At 42.8% G+C, this 14,105-nt stretch overlaps 2 protein-coding genes across 2 annotated transcripts; one reads left to right on the forward strand and one right to left on the reverse strand.

The window, feature by feature from the left end:
- Nucleotides 1–558: 558 nt before the first annotated feature.
- On the reverse strand, nt 559–2,285 carry ch25hl1.2 (cholesterol 25-hydroxylase like 1, tandem duplicate 2). Its single transcript, XM_045688222.1, is given in 4 exon segments — nt 559–1,735; nt 1,737–1,892; nt 1,894–2,065; nt 2,068–2,285. Coding segments are annotated over 4 exon segments (822 nt in total). The 5' UTR covers nt 2,276–2,285; the 3' UTR covers nt 559–1,449.
- A 974-nt stretch (nt 2,286–3,259) lies between these two features.
- si:dkey-24l11.2 (ZnF_C3H1 and zf-CHY domain-containing protein) lies at nt 3,260–13,847 on the forward strand. The gene is made up of 12 exons (XM_014124826.2): nt 3,260–3,492; nt 5,449–6,138; nt 6,302–6,361; nt 6,471–6,523; nt 10,096–10,240; nt 10,440–10,795; nt 10,985–11,213; nt 11,349–11,463; nt 11,572–11,692; nt 11,782–11,893; nt 11,974–12,086; nt 12,213–13,847. Exons 1-12 carry the CDS (start codon nt 3,463–3,465, stop codon nt 12,280–12,282), a joined length of 2,094 nt encoding a protein of 697 aa, XP_013980301.2. The 5' UTR covers nt 3,260–3,462; the 3' UTR covers nt 12,283–13,847.
- The last annotated feature ends 258 nt before the right edge of the window (nt 13,848–14,105 follow it).

Here is a 14,105-nt window from a genome sequence, read left to right on the forward strand (position 1 = left end):
GCAGTCGAAACCGTGCTTCTAGACCTGAATACTGGCCCCTTGGTTTGACTGCATTAAACCCGTGATGTAAACGGTTTTAATGCTGTCAAACCAAGGGGCCAGTATTCCGGTCTAGAAGCACGGTTTCGACTGCTCCTACAATTTTACTTTGGTAAATTGTGATTGACTGACTGATCTAGAATGGAAAAAAGGAGTGGGTGCTCAACCAAAGTGAGTCTAGGTGATGTAAACATCATTGGGAAGGAAAAGGCGCAACGCTCGCTCACCACAAACAGTTATTGGTTTTAGTAAGCAAGTTTAAACGATTGATGTTTCGGCCTTCAATTGCCTTCAGAATAAACACAAATGGAATGGACAAGTTAATATAGGGCAGGGGTGGAATTGCAGTCCTCAAGGGCCTGATTGGTGTCACAGTTTTGCCCCAGCTCCAACTAACACACCTGACTCCAATAATCACCTAATCATGATCTTCAGTTTAGAATGCAATTTGATTAATCAGCTGTGTTTGCTAGGGATGGAGAAAAGGTGTGACACCAATTAGGCCCTCGAGGACTGGAGTTTCCCACCCCTGATATAGGGCATGGGGAAGACAATTAGGGAGAAAACTATATTCAGCTGGTGGTGCTAATGAGAGATGGGGTACAGGGTGTGGGGTACTATGGTCAATGTCTCCACCAAGTGATGAGATACAGAAGTCTAAGCTCCCTCCATGTGTAAACATTAAACGTTTTTTGGGCACTGGACCAAAAAAGGGATGGGGCCCTTCACAAAAGCATACTATAGTCCTTCTCTAGGTTAAGACCTCTGGGGACTAAAGTCTCTAAGGAATGGATCCAGAACGTCTCTCTGGACCTTCAGTGTTTGTCAACATCACCAACGCGTTTGTTTTTACTGACTTGTTCAATTCCAAACAAAATAACTCACAAAGCGAGTGTCCCCGCTATTTGAAATGGAGGGCCACTGTGCTGTTGGGGTCAGCACATCGAATGGCACTTCGGTGCTCACACATTCTAGTGTGTAACTCCCTTGAGGTCTCTCCTACGTAAAATAAGCTGCAAGGGCAGCGAATCCATAGATCACATTGTGAGAATTGCAATTGTTGGTACTTTTGATTTTTATGTCTCGACCCGATCTGGGGTGTGAGAAACTTATTATACGTTGGGTTTACTGGCAGGTTGAATAAAGGGACATGGATAAATATATCTGTATTAAACATGTATTAATTATGAAGAACATGGAAAAGTTTATATACATTTTCCCATTGCATAATAAAACAGTTTTAACCATAACATCCAACAGAATTCACTCCAATGAGTTCCACAAGCCAAAGTAGAGAAGGATAACTTATTGTTCACTCAGTTAATTAACAGGTCTCAAATATATCATTTCATTTGAAACAGGTCTGTTTCTCATAATCATTTAGTTTGAATTCAATTTCATAGAATGTCATCATAAGAATGTATTTGTCACCGGCTCTGAGTAAGAGTAAGAGAAACTAAAATCAGCATGTGTTCCAAATATTTTATCCCAGTGGCTGAAGTATGGTGCAAAGTTCTTGTTGAGTTCATAATGGTGCACATCATCCTTGCTGGGCCCTCAATAAATACTGAAGGGTATCAGACGAGATGGGGACCAAGGAAAATCCTCCACGGACACATAGACATGGAGCACCATAAAGACCCACGTGGTGAGAAGGTGGCATCTCAGGATGACAGGATTCAGGGTGGTCCAAAAGCACACTGACCAGCTCCCACCCTCCCAGGCATTGTGTAGCCAGAACAAAGGGAGCTGAGTAGTTGTGGTGGATTGCATGGAACATGATGTATAACCAGTGGTGCAGCAGGTGCCAGATGAAGTACTGGAAGTCAAAGAGCAGAAGGTTTCCCGTCACTCATGAGCTCCAGTAGGGTTGGGACTTGGTCTGGCAGTGTCACCGGTGGTCTTCATGTCCACTGAGCCACACTTGCAGGAAGCACAAGGAGCATATGCTTATGCAGACTGATGCCAGCACAATGCAATAGCATGGAAGGTGTTGGCCGCCGGCTCGGCTGGATCTTGAACTCTGGACCCATGGCCATCTGTCCCCTATGATGTCACACGCCAGGAAGGAGAGGCAGAACACAAAGTATGAAGACACAGTCAAAACAATGGGGAAAAGAGGAGACCTCAAAGAGTCCCTGTGATTGGGCCTGACACTGTTCCAGAGAGGCTGAAGAGAGGAGTCATTTCCCAGGTCGATTCCCAGGCCTGAAAATGTATCTACTACTAGATCCATCCTGCTTTTGTAAAATAAAGAATGTAAATGGTGTTCATTCCCTTGTACTTAACTTGTGATAAATGTGAATGTGGAAGCCAGGTGCATTGACCAATAAAGACTGCTCCTCTCCCTGAATGTCCAGTATCAACTAACATGGTGCTAAATTATTTATATTGTAACTCTTTTCATTCTCAGGTTATACAACAGTCAGGGATGTAATGTATATGACCAACCAATGACTTGATTGTTAGTATGTGTGCAGGCCTACAGTAGTATTCCATTACATTTCTCCTTTGATTATTTTCACAAGCACACAAAATGCGTTATTATTATTCGTTAGGTTATTCAATTAATCACAGGGTAGAGATTATCCTCAGGTTCTCCTCAATAGATTTTTGTTAAAGTATTGTATGAGTTTTTATGAGTAAAGTCCTACCGTATAAAAACAAATCATGACAGCTGTGACGGAAACTGTCTGTACAATTTTATACATTTTCCGACAGATAATTTGTTTGTTCAACATGGTGGGATATTTTTGTGTTGGTGAAATTAATTATGCGCAAATATTGATATAATAACCATCATATCGAAGTAAATTTGGTTTGTTGTTTCAGGAGTCGTAGTAGGAGGACCATACAGTTTATTAGGCTAAAGATAAAATACGTTATTATGAACTTCACAGGGTTGTGAAAGTGCAAGGTTCTCTTGGTGGTCCTTTCCAATAAATATCGAGGGTCTTATTCTTGTAACATGATGATCGATGCTTGGTAGAGTTGAAAATGCGATGGAAACACATTGAACTTGTAATTTTTATTCTGTACATGAAAACTTAAGCGAAAAAGTAAATTTTGTGTGCACAACGTCATTATGCACTGATATTATCCGCAACGGGTCAATTTTGTGGAAACACGCCACTGGTGGGAAAATGCGCATATTTTCAGATGCGGATTCTAGAATATTCACATGAAAATGTGTCAACAATTGGATGGACTGTATACAGTCTATGTAGCAATTTATGGTGCGAGTTGTGTCCATCTCACTCTATACCAGGAGGGGGCAATAAAGTATAAGAATAGTCTTCACTGCCCATGCCAGAGGAAAGAAAAACAACGTCAGCCATTGGACTTTGGCAGAAACTACTGTATCTACTGAATGCAACAAAGTAACATCAGCTTTACGGATACAAACGAATAGCAAATAGCTACATGGAACGTTCACCTGTAAACAGCGTTGAGGTATTGTACGTTATTATAAGGTGTAATAGTGTTGTTGGGCTAACTCATTCAAAATGAGTGCCATATTTTGATATTTTAGCTGGTCATGGCTAGAAGGGATGCAGTTATTTGTCAAAGTGACGTCAAAAGTCGCGTCGAGGACACTTTTTAAATTTTAGATAACACTAACCCCTTTCCTAACCTTACCCCAGTTCTCCTAACCTGCTAAGTAGTCACTGCTGACATTAGCTGCATCCCATCTAGTCAAAACCATTTAATGTGTGTTATGATTTCGCTAGCTAGTAGTAGTAGGCCTACAGTACAGAAGATGGACACTGGAGGCTATTTCTAGTGAAGTAGTTTAGTCTGATATACAGTGCATTCGGGAAGTATTCAGACCCCTTAATTTGTTCCACATTTTGTTACGTTACAGCCTTATTCTAAAATTGAATAAATAAAATGTTTGTCATCAATCTACACACTACCCCATAATGACAAAGCGAAAACAGAAATACCTTATTTACATAAGTATTCAGACCATTTGCTATGAGACTCAGGTGCATCCTGTTTCCATTGATCATCCATGATGTTTCTACAACTTGATTGGAGTCCACTTGTGGTAAATTCAATTGATTAGACATGATTTGGAAAGGCACACACCTGTCTTTATAAAGTCCCACAGTTGGCAGTGCATGTCAGAGCAAAAACCAAGCCATGAGGTTGAAGGAATTGTCCGTATAGCTCAGAGACAGGATTGTGTCAAGGCACAGATCTGAGGAAGGGTACCAAAACATTTCTGCAACATTGAAGGTCCCCAAGAACACAGTGGCCTCCATAATTCTTAAATGTAAGAAGTTTGGAACCACCAAGACTCTTCCTAGAGCCGGCCGCCCGGCCAAACTGAGCAATTGGGGGGAAGGGCGTTGGTCAGGGAGGTGACCAAGAATCCGATGGTCTCTCTGACAGAGTTCCTCTGTGGAGATGGGAGAACCTTCCAGAAGGACAAGCATCTCTGCAGCACTCCACCAATCAGGCCTTTATGGTAGAGTGGCCAGACAGAAGCCACTCCTCAGTAAAAGGCACATGACAGCCCACTTGGAGTTTGCCAAAAGGCACCTAAAGACTCTCACAACATGAGAAACAAGATTATCTGGTCTGATGAAACCAAGATTGAACTCTTTGGCCTGAATGCCAAGCGTCACATCTGGAGGAAACCAGGCACCGCTCATCACCTGGCCAATACCATCCCTACAGTGAAGCATGGTGGTAATCTGCTCAGGACCTCAGACTGCGGTGAAGGTTCACCTTCCAACAGGGTAGCGACCCAAGCACACAGCCAAGACAAAGCAGGAGTGGCTTTGGGACTTGAACTTGATAGAACATCTCTGGAGATACGTGAAAATAGCTGTGCAGTGACGCTCCCCATCCAACCTGACAGGACTTGAGAGGATCTGCAGAGAAGAATGGGAGAAACTCCCCAAATACAGGTGTACCAAGCTTGTAGCGTCATACCCAAGAAGGGATATTTATTTTTTATTTTTAATACATTTGCAAAAATGTCTAAACTTGTTTTTGCTTTGTCATTATCGGGCATTGTTTGTAGATTGATGGGGGGGGGACGACGACAATTGAATCAATTTTAGAATAAGGCTGTAATATAACAAAATGTGGAAATAGTCAAGGGGTCTGAATACTTTCCGAATGCACTGTATGTAGTTCATAGGGATGAATGACAGGATATTTGTGTCAATACACGAGTAAGAGACTGATTTATCTTATTGTGTCAATCACTGTATTATCTAATAACAAAATGTGGAAAAAGACAAGGTGTCTGAATACTTTCCGAATGCACTGTATGTCGTCTGTGACAAACTACATGTTGTATTTTCTTGTTTCAGTGATGGTCTTTTCAGTGTTTCCTACTTTGTACTCCCTGCACGTTTTCATGAATGTCATAACAAGAGTTATTTTCTATAGGTATCACCAGAGAGCAATGGGGATTCTGTCGCTCTGTGTCACAATGAGGAAGAGAGCAGGAATCAACCAGCACATGGTGGCCCTCAAGTCCAGCTGTGTCGTTTCTACTCACAGGGACGGCACTGTAACTTTGGGAGGAAGTGCCGCTTCCTCCATCAAAGAGGAGATTCCACCACCCTCACCCAGGGGAAGGTAGAGAACAGGACAAACCGAAGGTCAGAACAGGAGAACCAAAGAGGGACAGGCCCTCACAGCCACCCTGGAATCACACAGCAGAATCCAGTGGTTGACAGCCCTGGAGATGTAGGCCACAGGCAGCCCTCCAAACCAAGGGCTGCTCCAACCAGAGGTGAGAGGGCCAACAATCGCCGGCCCTGTCACTATTTTCTCTCTGGGTGCTGCACCATGGAAGATAGATGTCACTACTGGCACCCACCACAGTTTCCCCTAGTTGACGACCAGCCTGTAGGAGACGGAGGCAGGCCCAGGGTGCCCCATGCCCCCCCTCCCAGTGCCCTTCAGGTGGTCAAACTGAGTGACCTGACTGACAATATCACCAGACAGCTACGGGACACTGAGATCAAGCAGCTGATAAAGCGTTTTCCTAAAGAACAGCTTATTGTGCAGGAACGGAGCGACGGCCAAGTCACCTTCTACCGAGCCACAGTACAGCCCACTGATCCAGACTGGGTAAACATTGTCTGCATTATTCCAATCCACAACTCAAGGCCTCAAAGGCCATTGTATTTTATTGTTTCTACTATGATATAGTTTTATGAACATCATAGGAATGTTACAACATGGAAAATTGTGCATAAAAACATGCTGACACACTCCTTATACTGTTTTACAGCCTTTTGACTTGAAAGACGTTGACATAATGGTGAGCTTTCCGGAAAAGTACCCACAAGAGGTAAACTCAAATCTTTGACCTACGAATCTCATCTGTTTGATTATAATCCTATTGTGTCTAGAGCTAAGACTCAAGGTGTACATTTATTTTGTAATTTTTTTTTCTCCAGGTATTTACATTAGATATACCACTGGACCAGGACTTGCCATCAGTTATGGGAAGGTGAGAGAAACTTTCTTTTATTTTCAATGGCTTTACAGTCGAAATACAATAACACTTTGATAAGTTTTGATACATTTTTCTCAATGTGTCCATCTACAACAGGCCTACAAGCCCTCAGCCCAGAGTTTTAATGATTCCAACCTAAGTGTATGTAAACTTCCGACTTCAACTGTCTGTGTATGTATACGTGTGTGTGTATGTATGTCTATGTAGACGGACACATTGAGAAAAATGTGTGTAGATCTCTCGCTCGCTCGCTCGCTCGCTCGCTCGCTCGCTCTCTCGAAGTCGGAAGTTTACATACACTTAGGTTGGAGTCATTAAAACTCATTTTTCAACCACTCCACAAATTTCTTGTTAACAAACTATAGTTTTGGCAAGTCGGTTAGGACATCTACTTTGTGCATGACACAAGTTATTTTTCCAACAATTGTTTACAGACAGATTATTTCACTTAGAATTCACTGTATCACAATTCCAGTGGGTCAGAAGTTTACATACACTAAGTTGACTGTGCCTTTAAACAGCTTGGAAAATTCCCGAAAATGATGTCATGGCTTTAGAAGCTTCTGATAGGCTAATTGACATCATTTGAGTCAATTGGAGGTGTACCTGTGGCTGTATTTCAAGGCATACCTTCAAACTCAGTGCCTCTTTGCTTGACATCATGGGAAAATCAAAAGAAATCAGCCAACACCTCAGAAAAAAATTGTAGACCTCCACAAGTCTGGTTCATCCTTGGGAGTAATTTCCAAACACCTGAAGGTACCACATTCATCTATACAAACAATAGTACGCAAGTATAAACACCATGGGACCACGCAGCCGTCATACCGCTCAGAAAGGAGATGTGTTCTGTCTCCTAGAGATGAACGTACTTTGGTGCGAAAAGTGCAAATCGATCCCAGAACAACAGCAAAGGACCCTGTGAAGATGCTGGAGGAAACGGGTACAAAAGTATCTATATCCAAAGTAAAACGAGTCCAATATCGACATAACCTGAAAGGCCACTCAGCAAGGAAGAAGCCAGTGCTCCAAAACCGCCATAAAAATGCCAGACTACGGTTTGCAACTGCACATGGGGACAAAGATCGTACTTTTTGGAGAAAAAGTCTTCTGGTCTGATGAAATGTTTCATTATGTTTGGAGGAAAAGGGGGGAGGCTTACAAGCCGAAGAACACCATCCCAACTGTGAAGCATGGGGGTGGCAGCATTATGTTGTGGGGGTGCTTTGCTGCAGGAGGGACTAGTGCAATTCACAAAATGAATGGCATCATGAGGATGGAAAATTATGTGGATATATTGAAGCAACATCTCAAGACATCAGTCAGGAAGTTAAAGCTTGGTTGCAAATGGGTCTTCCATATGGACAATGACCCTAAGCATACTTCCAAAGTTGTGGCAAAATGGCTTAAGGACAACAAAGTCAAGGTATTGGAGTGGCCATCACAAAGCCCTGATCTCAATCCTATAGAAAATGTGTGGGCAGAACTGAAAAGGCGTGTGTGCGAGCAAGGAGGCCTACAAACCTGACTCAGTTACACCAGCTCTGTCAGGAGGAATGAGCCAAAATTCACCCAACTTATCGTGGGAAGCTTGTGGAAGGCTACCCGAAACGTTTGACCCAAGTTAAACAATTTAAAGGCAATGCTACCAAATACTAATTGAGTGTATGTAAACTTCTGACCAACTGGGAATGTGATGAAAGTAAAATAATAAAAATAAAAGCTGAAATAAATAATTCTCTTTACTACTATTCTGACATTTCACATTCTTAAAATAAAGTGGTGATCCTAACTGACCTAAGACAGGGCATTTCTTCTAGGATTAAATGTTAGCAATTGTGATAGCCAAATACATTTAAACTCAGTTAAGGTGTATGTAAACTTTCCGACTTCAACTGTGTGTGTGTGTGTGTGTGTGTGTGTGTGTGTATGTATATATATATGTCCCTTTTTCAGGACCCTGTCTTTCAAAGATAATTCGTTAAAATCCAAATAACTTCACAGATCTTCATTGTAAAGGTTTAAACACTGTTTCCCATGCTTGTTCAATGAACCATAAACAATTAATGAACATGCACCTATGGAACGGTCGTAAAGACACTAACAGCTTACAGACGGTAGGCAATTAAGGTCACAGTTATGAAAACTTAGGACACTAAAGAGGCCTTTCTACTGACTCTGAAAAACACCAAAAGAAAGATGCCCAGGGTCCCTGCTCATCTGTGTGAACATGCCTTAGGCATGCTGCAAGGAGGCAGGAGGACTGCAGATGTGGCCAGGGCAATAAATTGCAATGTCCGTACTGTGAGACGCCTAAGACAGCGCTACAGGGAGATAGGATGGACAGCTGATCGTCCTCGCAGTGGCAGACCATGTGTAACAACACCTGCACAGGATCGGTACATCCAAATGTCACACCTGCGAGACAGGAACAGGATGGCAACAACAACTGCCCGAGTTACACCAGAAACGCACAATCCCTCCATCAGTGCTCAGACTGTCCGCAATAGGCTGAGAGAGGCTGGGCTGAGGGCTTGTTGGCCTGTTGTAAGGCAGGTCCTCACCAGACATCACCGGCAACAACGTCGCCTATGGGCACAAACCCACCATCACAGGTCCAGACAGGACTGGCAAAAAGTGCTCTTCACTGACGAGTCGCGGTTTTGTCTCAGCAGGGGTGATGGTCGGGTTCGCGTTTATCGTTGAAGAAATGAGCATTACACCGAGGCCTGTACTCTGGAGCGGGATCGATTTGGAGGTGGAGGGTCCGTCATGGTCTGGACCGGTGTGTTACAGCATCATCGGACTGAGCTTGTTGTCATTGCCTGCAATCTCAACGTTGTGTGTTACAGGGAAGACATCCTCCTCCCTCATGTGGCACCCTTCCTGCAGGCTCATCCTGACATGATCCTCCAGCATGACAATGCCACCAGCCATACTACTCATTCTGTGCGTGATTTCTTGCAAGACAGGAATGTCAGTGTTCTGCCATGGCCAGCGACGAGCCCGGATCTCAATCCCATTGAGCACGTCTGGGACCTGTTGGATTGGAGGGTGAGCGCTTGGGCCATTCCCCCCAGAAATGTCCGGCAACAAGCAGGTGCCAGGGTGGAAGAGTGGGGTAACATCTCACAGCAGAAACTGGCAAATCTGGTGCAGTCCATGAGGAGGAGGTGTACTGTAGTACTTAATGCAGCTGGTGGCCGCACCAGATACTGACTGTTACTTTTAACACCCCCCTTTGTTCAGGGATACATTATTCCATTTCTGTTAGTTACATGTCTGTGGAACTTGTTCAGTTTGTCTGTTGTTGAATCTTGTTATGATCAAACAAATATTTACACGTTAAGTTTGCTGAAAATAAACGCCGAGTTTATATATCCCAGTAATTGTGGCACAGTGATGCCGAAACGTAGGTGATTAACCCAATAAATTACTGGGAGTTTATATACAGTGTGCACAACTCTTTTTTTAATAGGTTATAGTTTATTCGCTGTTAATCAGCACCTCTACATACAACAATTGTCTCTGGGTGTGTGCCAGCTCATGTTTTTTTATTCACATAGATATGTTGAACAAGCATCACTGGAATGGCTACAGGCTAAACATGCCACCAATCAGCTGATGGGTAAGGTGGAGCTGCTCTTCCGGCCCTTCCTTCGCTGGTTGGATCGCAGCATGGAAAGACTGTTCACTGAGGGAGCCAGGCAGGTGAGACTGTAGACTGGTATAAAAACAGAGTTCCATTTATGTTAGTCTACTTAGTATGATATCTTCCTGGTAACCTCTGTTTTCCATGAGAGACTGTGGTGATGTTATGAATTTTCTGTGTTGTATTACTTTATTTCCTTTAAACTACTTAACTTGACAGCAGCGTTCAATCCTTTCTCTCTTTTAAATCTCTCCTCAGCTGAAAAAAGACATGGAGATAGCAAAGGCTGGAATTCAGTTTGTGCCATACCAGAAGCTCCAGGCAACCGTGTACAAAGAGCCTGCCGCTGATGACACGCCTGACCCTGTCCTCCACACGGCAACTGATGAGGAGAGCAGAGAAGGAGAAGATGAGTGGAAAAAACTATTGGTCCCTGGCTGTGATGATGATGATGATGATGGTGTTAGTGATGAAGAGGACCAGGGGAAGGTGGAGAATATTAAGCTCAGTGAGCCCCGCAGAGGAACAGAGGTGAAGCTCCTGGGCCTGAGGCTGGGAGAGGGCACGGCGACCGTGGTCGCCACACAGATCACTGTGTGTCTGCAGTGCAGCAGGTGAGCAGACAGACTGTCCTCCACTGATGACATCTTCTTTAGCCTACACTGTATCTCACATTTTCCCCTTGGAATATTGCCTATAGGAGGAAAGATTAAACTTATCTGCAGTATTTTTTTTTGGTGTTGATGGGACTTGGAGATGTGACATAAGTGTGTGTCTGTCAATCCTGTGTGTGTTGTTTACAGGTGTAAGGTGACAGCAGACCTGACTCTAAATGGCAGGAACCCCTGCACGGCCCAGTGTGAGAAGTGTAACGCAGGGATCAGTGCTGCTTTCAGACCCAGCATGCTGCACCACTACAGTGACGTCCTGGGCTATCTGGACCTGGGCACCGCTGCTCCTGTGGACCTGGTCCTGCAGGACTGTGATCTGGTCATTGTCTGCCTCAACTGCTCCAAAGAGGGACCTGTGAAGGTCACCAACACTCTGTTTATTGCTCCATTCTTGTTTTATGATGATGAAAGTATTTATATCTGGTTGAAGTTTTGATCTAAGATGGTCTGTTCTGTTATTTGATTAGTCTGATTTTGTGTATTATTTTGTCTGCAGAACCTTTTGTATGGCCAGAGCAAGGAGTTCAACTGTCAGCACTGTCACAGCAAACTCAGCATCCTGGTTGACAGCACACGATTCCAGTACATTCCGCCACGCAAAGAGAAAACCGGTCAGAAACAAAGGCCTATAGTAGGATTTTAATGATGAAACATGGAAGAAGGTTAAACCGCTGTTTTGGCTATTCTGTCTGTAATACATAGTTGACTGTACTGTACAGGGCACAGTGACTCTTCACTGACCTATCGGCGTAACATAAGGGACCCCGCCATACAGATGGGGAAACCACTACCTGAGAAGGGATCCTGCAAACACTACAGACAGAGTCATCGCTGGCTCAGGTTCTTAGCGACCTCTTTCCCCTTAACATCATTTTGTGTTGCCAAAGTAAACTTTGCTGGTGAGTGACATCCCATGGGTGTGCTCTCAGGTTCTCATGCTGTGGCCGGGCCTACCCCTGTGACGTGTGTCATGACGAGGACCAGGACCACCTCATGGAGCTGGCCACCAGGATGATCTGTGGTCACTGCTGTAAAGAGCAGGTAAGCTGCCTCGATGGCTAGAGTAGTGCATCTCCATATGCTAGATTTCAACCCTAAACTGCTGTTGTCCTTACTTGTAGCCGTACAGCAATGGGAAGCCCTGTGTCAGCTGTGGAGGCATGATGACGAGAGGAGCCTACACCAGTCACTGGGAGGGAGGACTGGGGTGCAGGAGCAAAGTCAAAATGAGCAGGTACTATACTGTGCACACACACTGATGTCTAAACACATCATTTTACTTTAAAACTAAAATACATAATATTTTTGTTCAAACCTGATGAAATTGTGCATTCATAAATCTATTTTCTCTCATTTACAGAAATGATAAACACAAGTATGCCAACACAAACAAAACTATTTCACGGAAAGCAGCCAGCGAAAAGAAATAATCAGAGACAACATGTTAACGTTATGGCAGTGGTTGATCAGGCTTGCTCTGTGTGATTCAAGGGCAACTCTTCTATCATTGCATTATTGATTTCTAATAAATCAAGTATTGTAATGTTATCCAGCTGATGTGATTGGTGAGAAGTGTTAACATTGTTGTGAGGATTGAGCCCTGGTCCTGGAGTAGCACTCAGCCTTGTTGCCCTGGTGTGAACATGCAACAGAACACTCTACGGTACAGTACAAGTAACCCTGGTGCTTGAGCTCATTGTAATTACAGACACTCCCATTTTGTTTCTTATCTCTGTAACAGCCTCCCCAAGTGCCTTGTAAAATCAGTGCAATGCCCTATATTTACAGTAGACTCTTTAGTGTTGCCACTTTTCCAATTCTCTCACAATTTAACCCACTCATCATTTAAGGATGAGTGCTATCCCACTGGGCACAATCGTTAATTCAATGTTTAGTTTTGATTTACATTTGGTTAAGTTGTGAATGCGAATTCAATGTAAAATCAACAAAAAATGTCACTGTGTAATTGGATTTAGGTTTGAAAAAAAAATACTAAATTCCCTTACGTTGACTTTTTGCAAATCCGATCAGTTTTCCACATTGATCTACGGGATCGGTGTTCCTAAACCGGGACAGTCGTTGCTCAATATTCGATATTGTAACTAGAATGACATTGTAAACAACAGGAACATAGACATGTCTTATGGCCAGAAAGCTTACATTTTTGTTAATCTAACTGCGGTGTCCAATTTACAGTAGCTATTATGACAACAAAAATACCATGCTATTGTTTGAGGATAGTGCACAACAACAAAACACATCATGGCAACTGGTTTGATACATTCACCTCTGAAGGTAAATAATATAGTTACATTCAGTAATCTTGCTCTGATTTGTCATCCTGAAAGTCCCAGAGAGAGTGTAGTTTTGTTTGAAAAAATGTATTCAAATGTAGGAACTGGCTCCACCCCACACTGCTTCCATCTTGTGGACAACATCTAAATTACATCTAAAATCCTATCTGAGTGTATGGCCTTTCTCTTGCTTTTCAAAGATGATGGAACAAAAAAACATTTTTGAAAACACATGTTTTTTGGTTTGTATTATCTTTTACCAGATCTAATGGGTTATATTCTCCTACATTCATTTCACATTTCCACAAATGTCAAAGGGTTTTCTTTGAAATGGTATCAAGAATATGCATAGCCTTGCTACAGGCAGTTAGATTTGGGCATGTAATTTTTTACGAAAATTGAAAAAAAGGGTCCGAACCTTTTTAATGTCATCACATAATTATTTTTGTTGAAATGACATGGAAACGATAATGATTCAACCCGTTTTTACCCAGTGGGATGCAACTGTGTTCTGTTTCTCAGAACTGTGTTTTTGAGTCTTTTAGGTGGGCAGGCTAGACAAAATCTTGGGAGTTTGACTATGTGGATAGAATAGCTGTGCCATAGGTTTGTTCCCTTGACCTTAATTAAGTAGCTCCACAAACAGATTATTAGGTAAGATTACATCAGGTTAGGCTACATAATGATTAAGTAAGATTACATTGGGGGAAAAAAGTATTTGATCCCCTGCTGATTTTGTACGTTTGCCCACTTACAAAGAAATGATCAGTCTATAATTTTAATGGTAGGTTTATTTGAACAGCGAGAGACAGAATAACAACAAAAAATCCAGAAAAATGCATGTAAAAAATGTTAGAAAATGATTTGCATTTTAATAAGGGAAATAAGTATTTGACCCCTCTGCAAAACATGACTTAGTACTTGGCGGCAAAACCCTTGTTGGCAATCACAGAGGTCAG

The sequence above is a fragment of the Salmo salar genome, chromosome ssa10 (genome assembly GCF_905237065.1).
Source record: "Salmo salar chromosome ssa10, Ssal_v3.1, whole genome shotgun sequence".
NCBI lineage: Eukaryota > Metazoa > Chordata > Actinopteri > Salmoniformes > Salmonidae > Salmo > Salmo salar.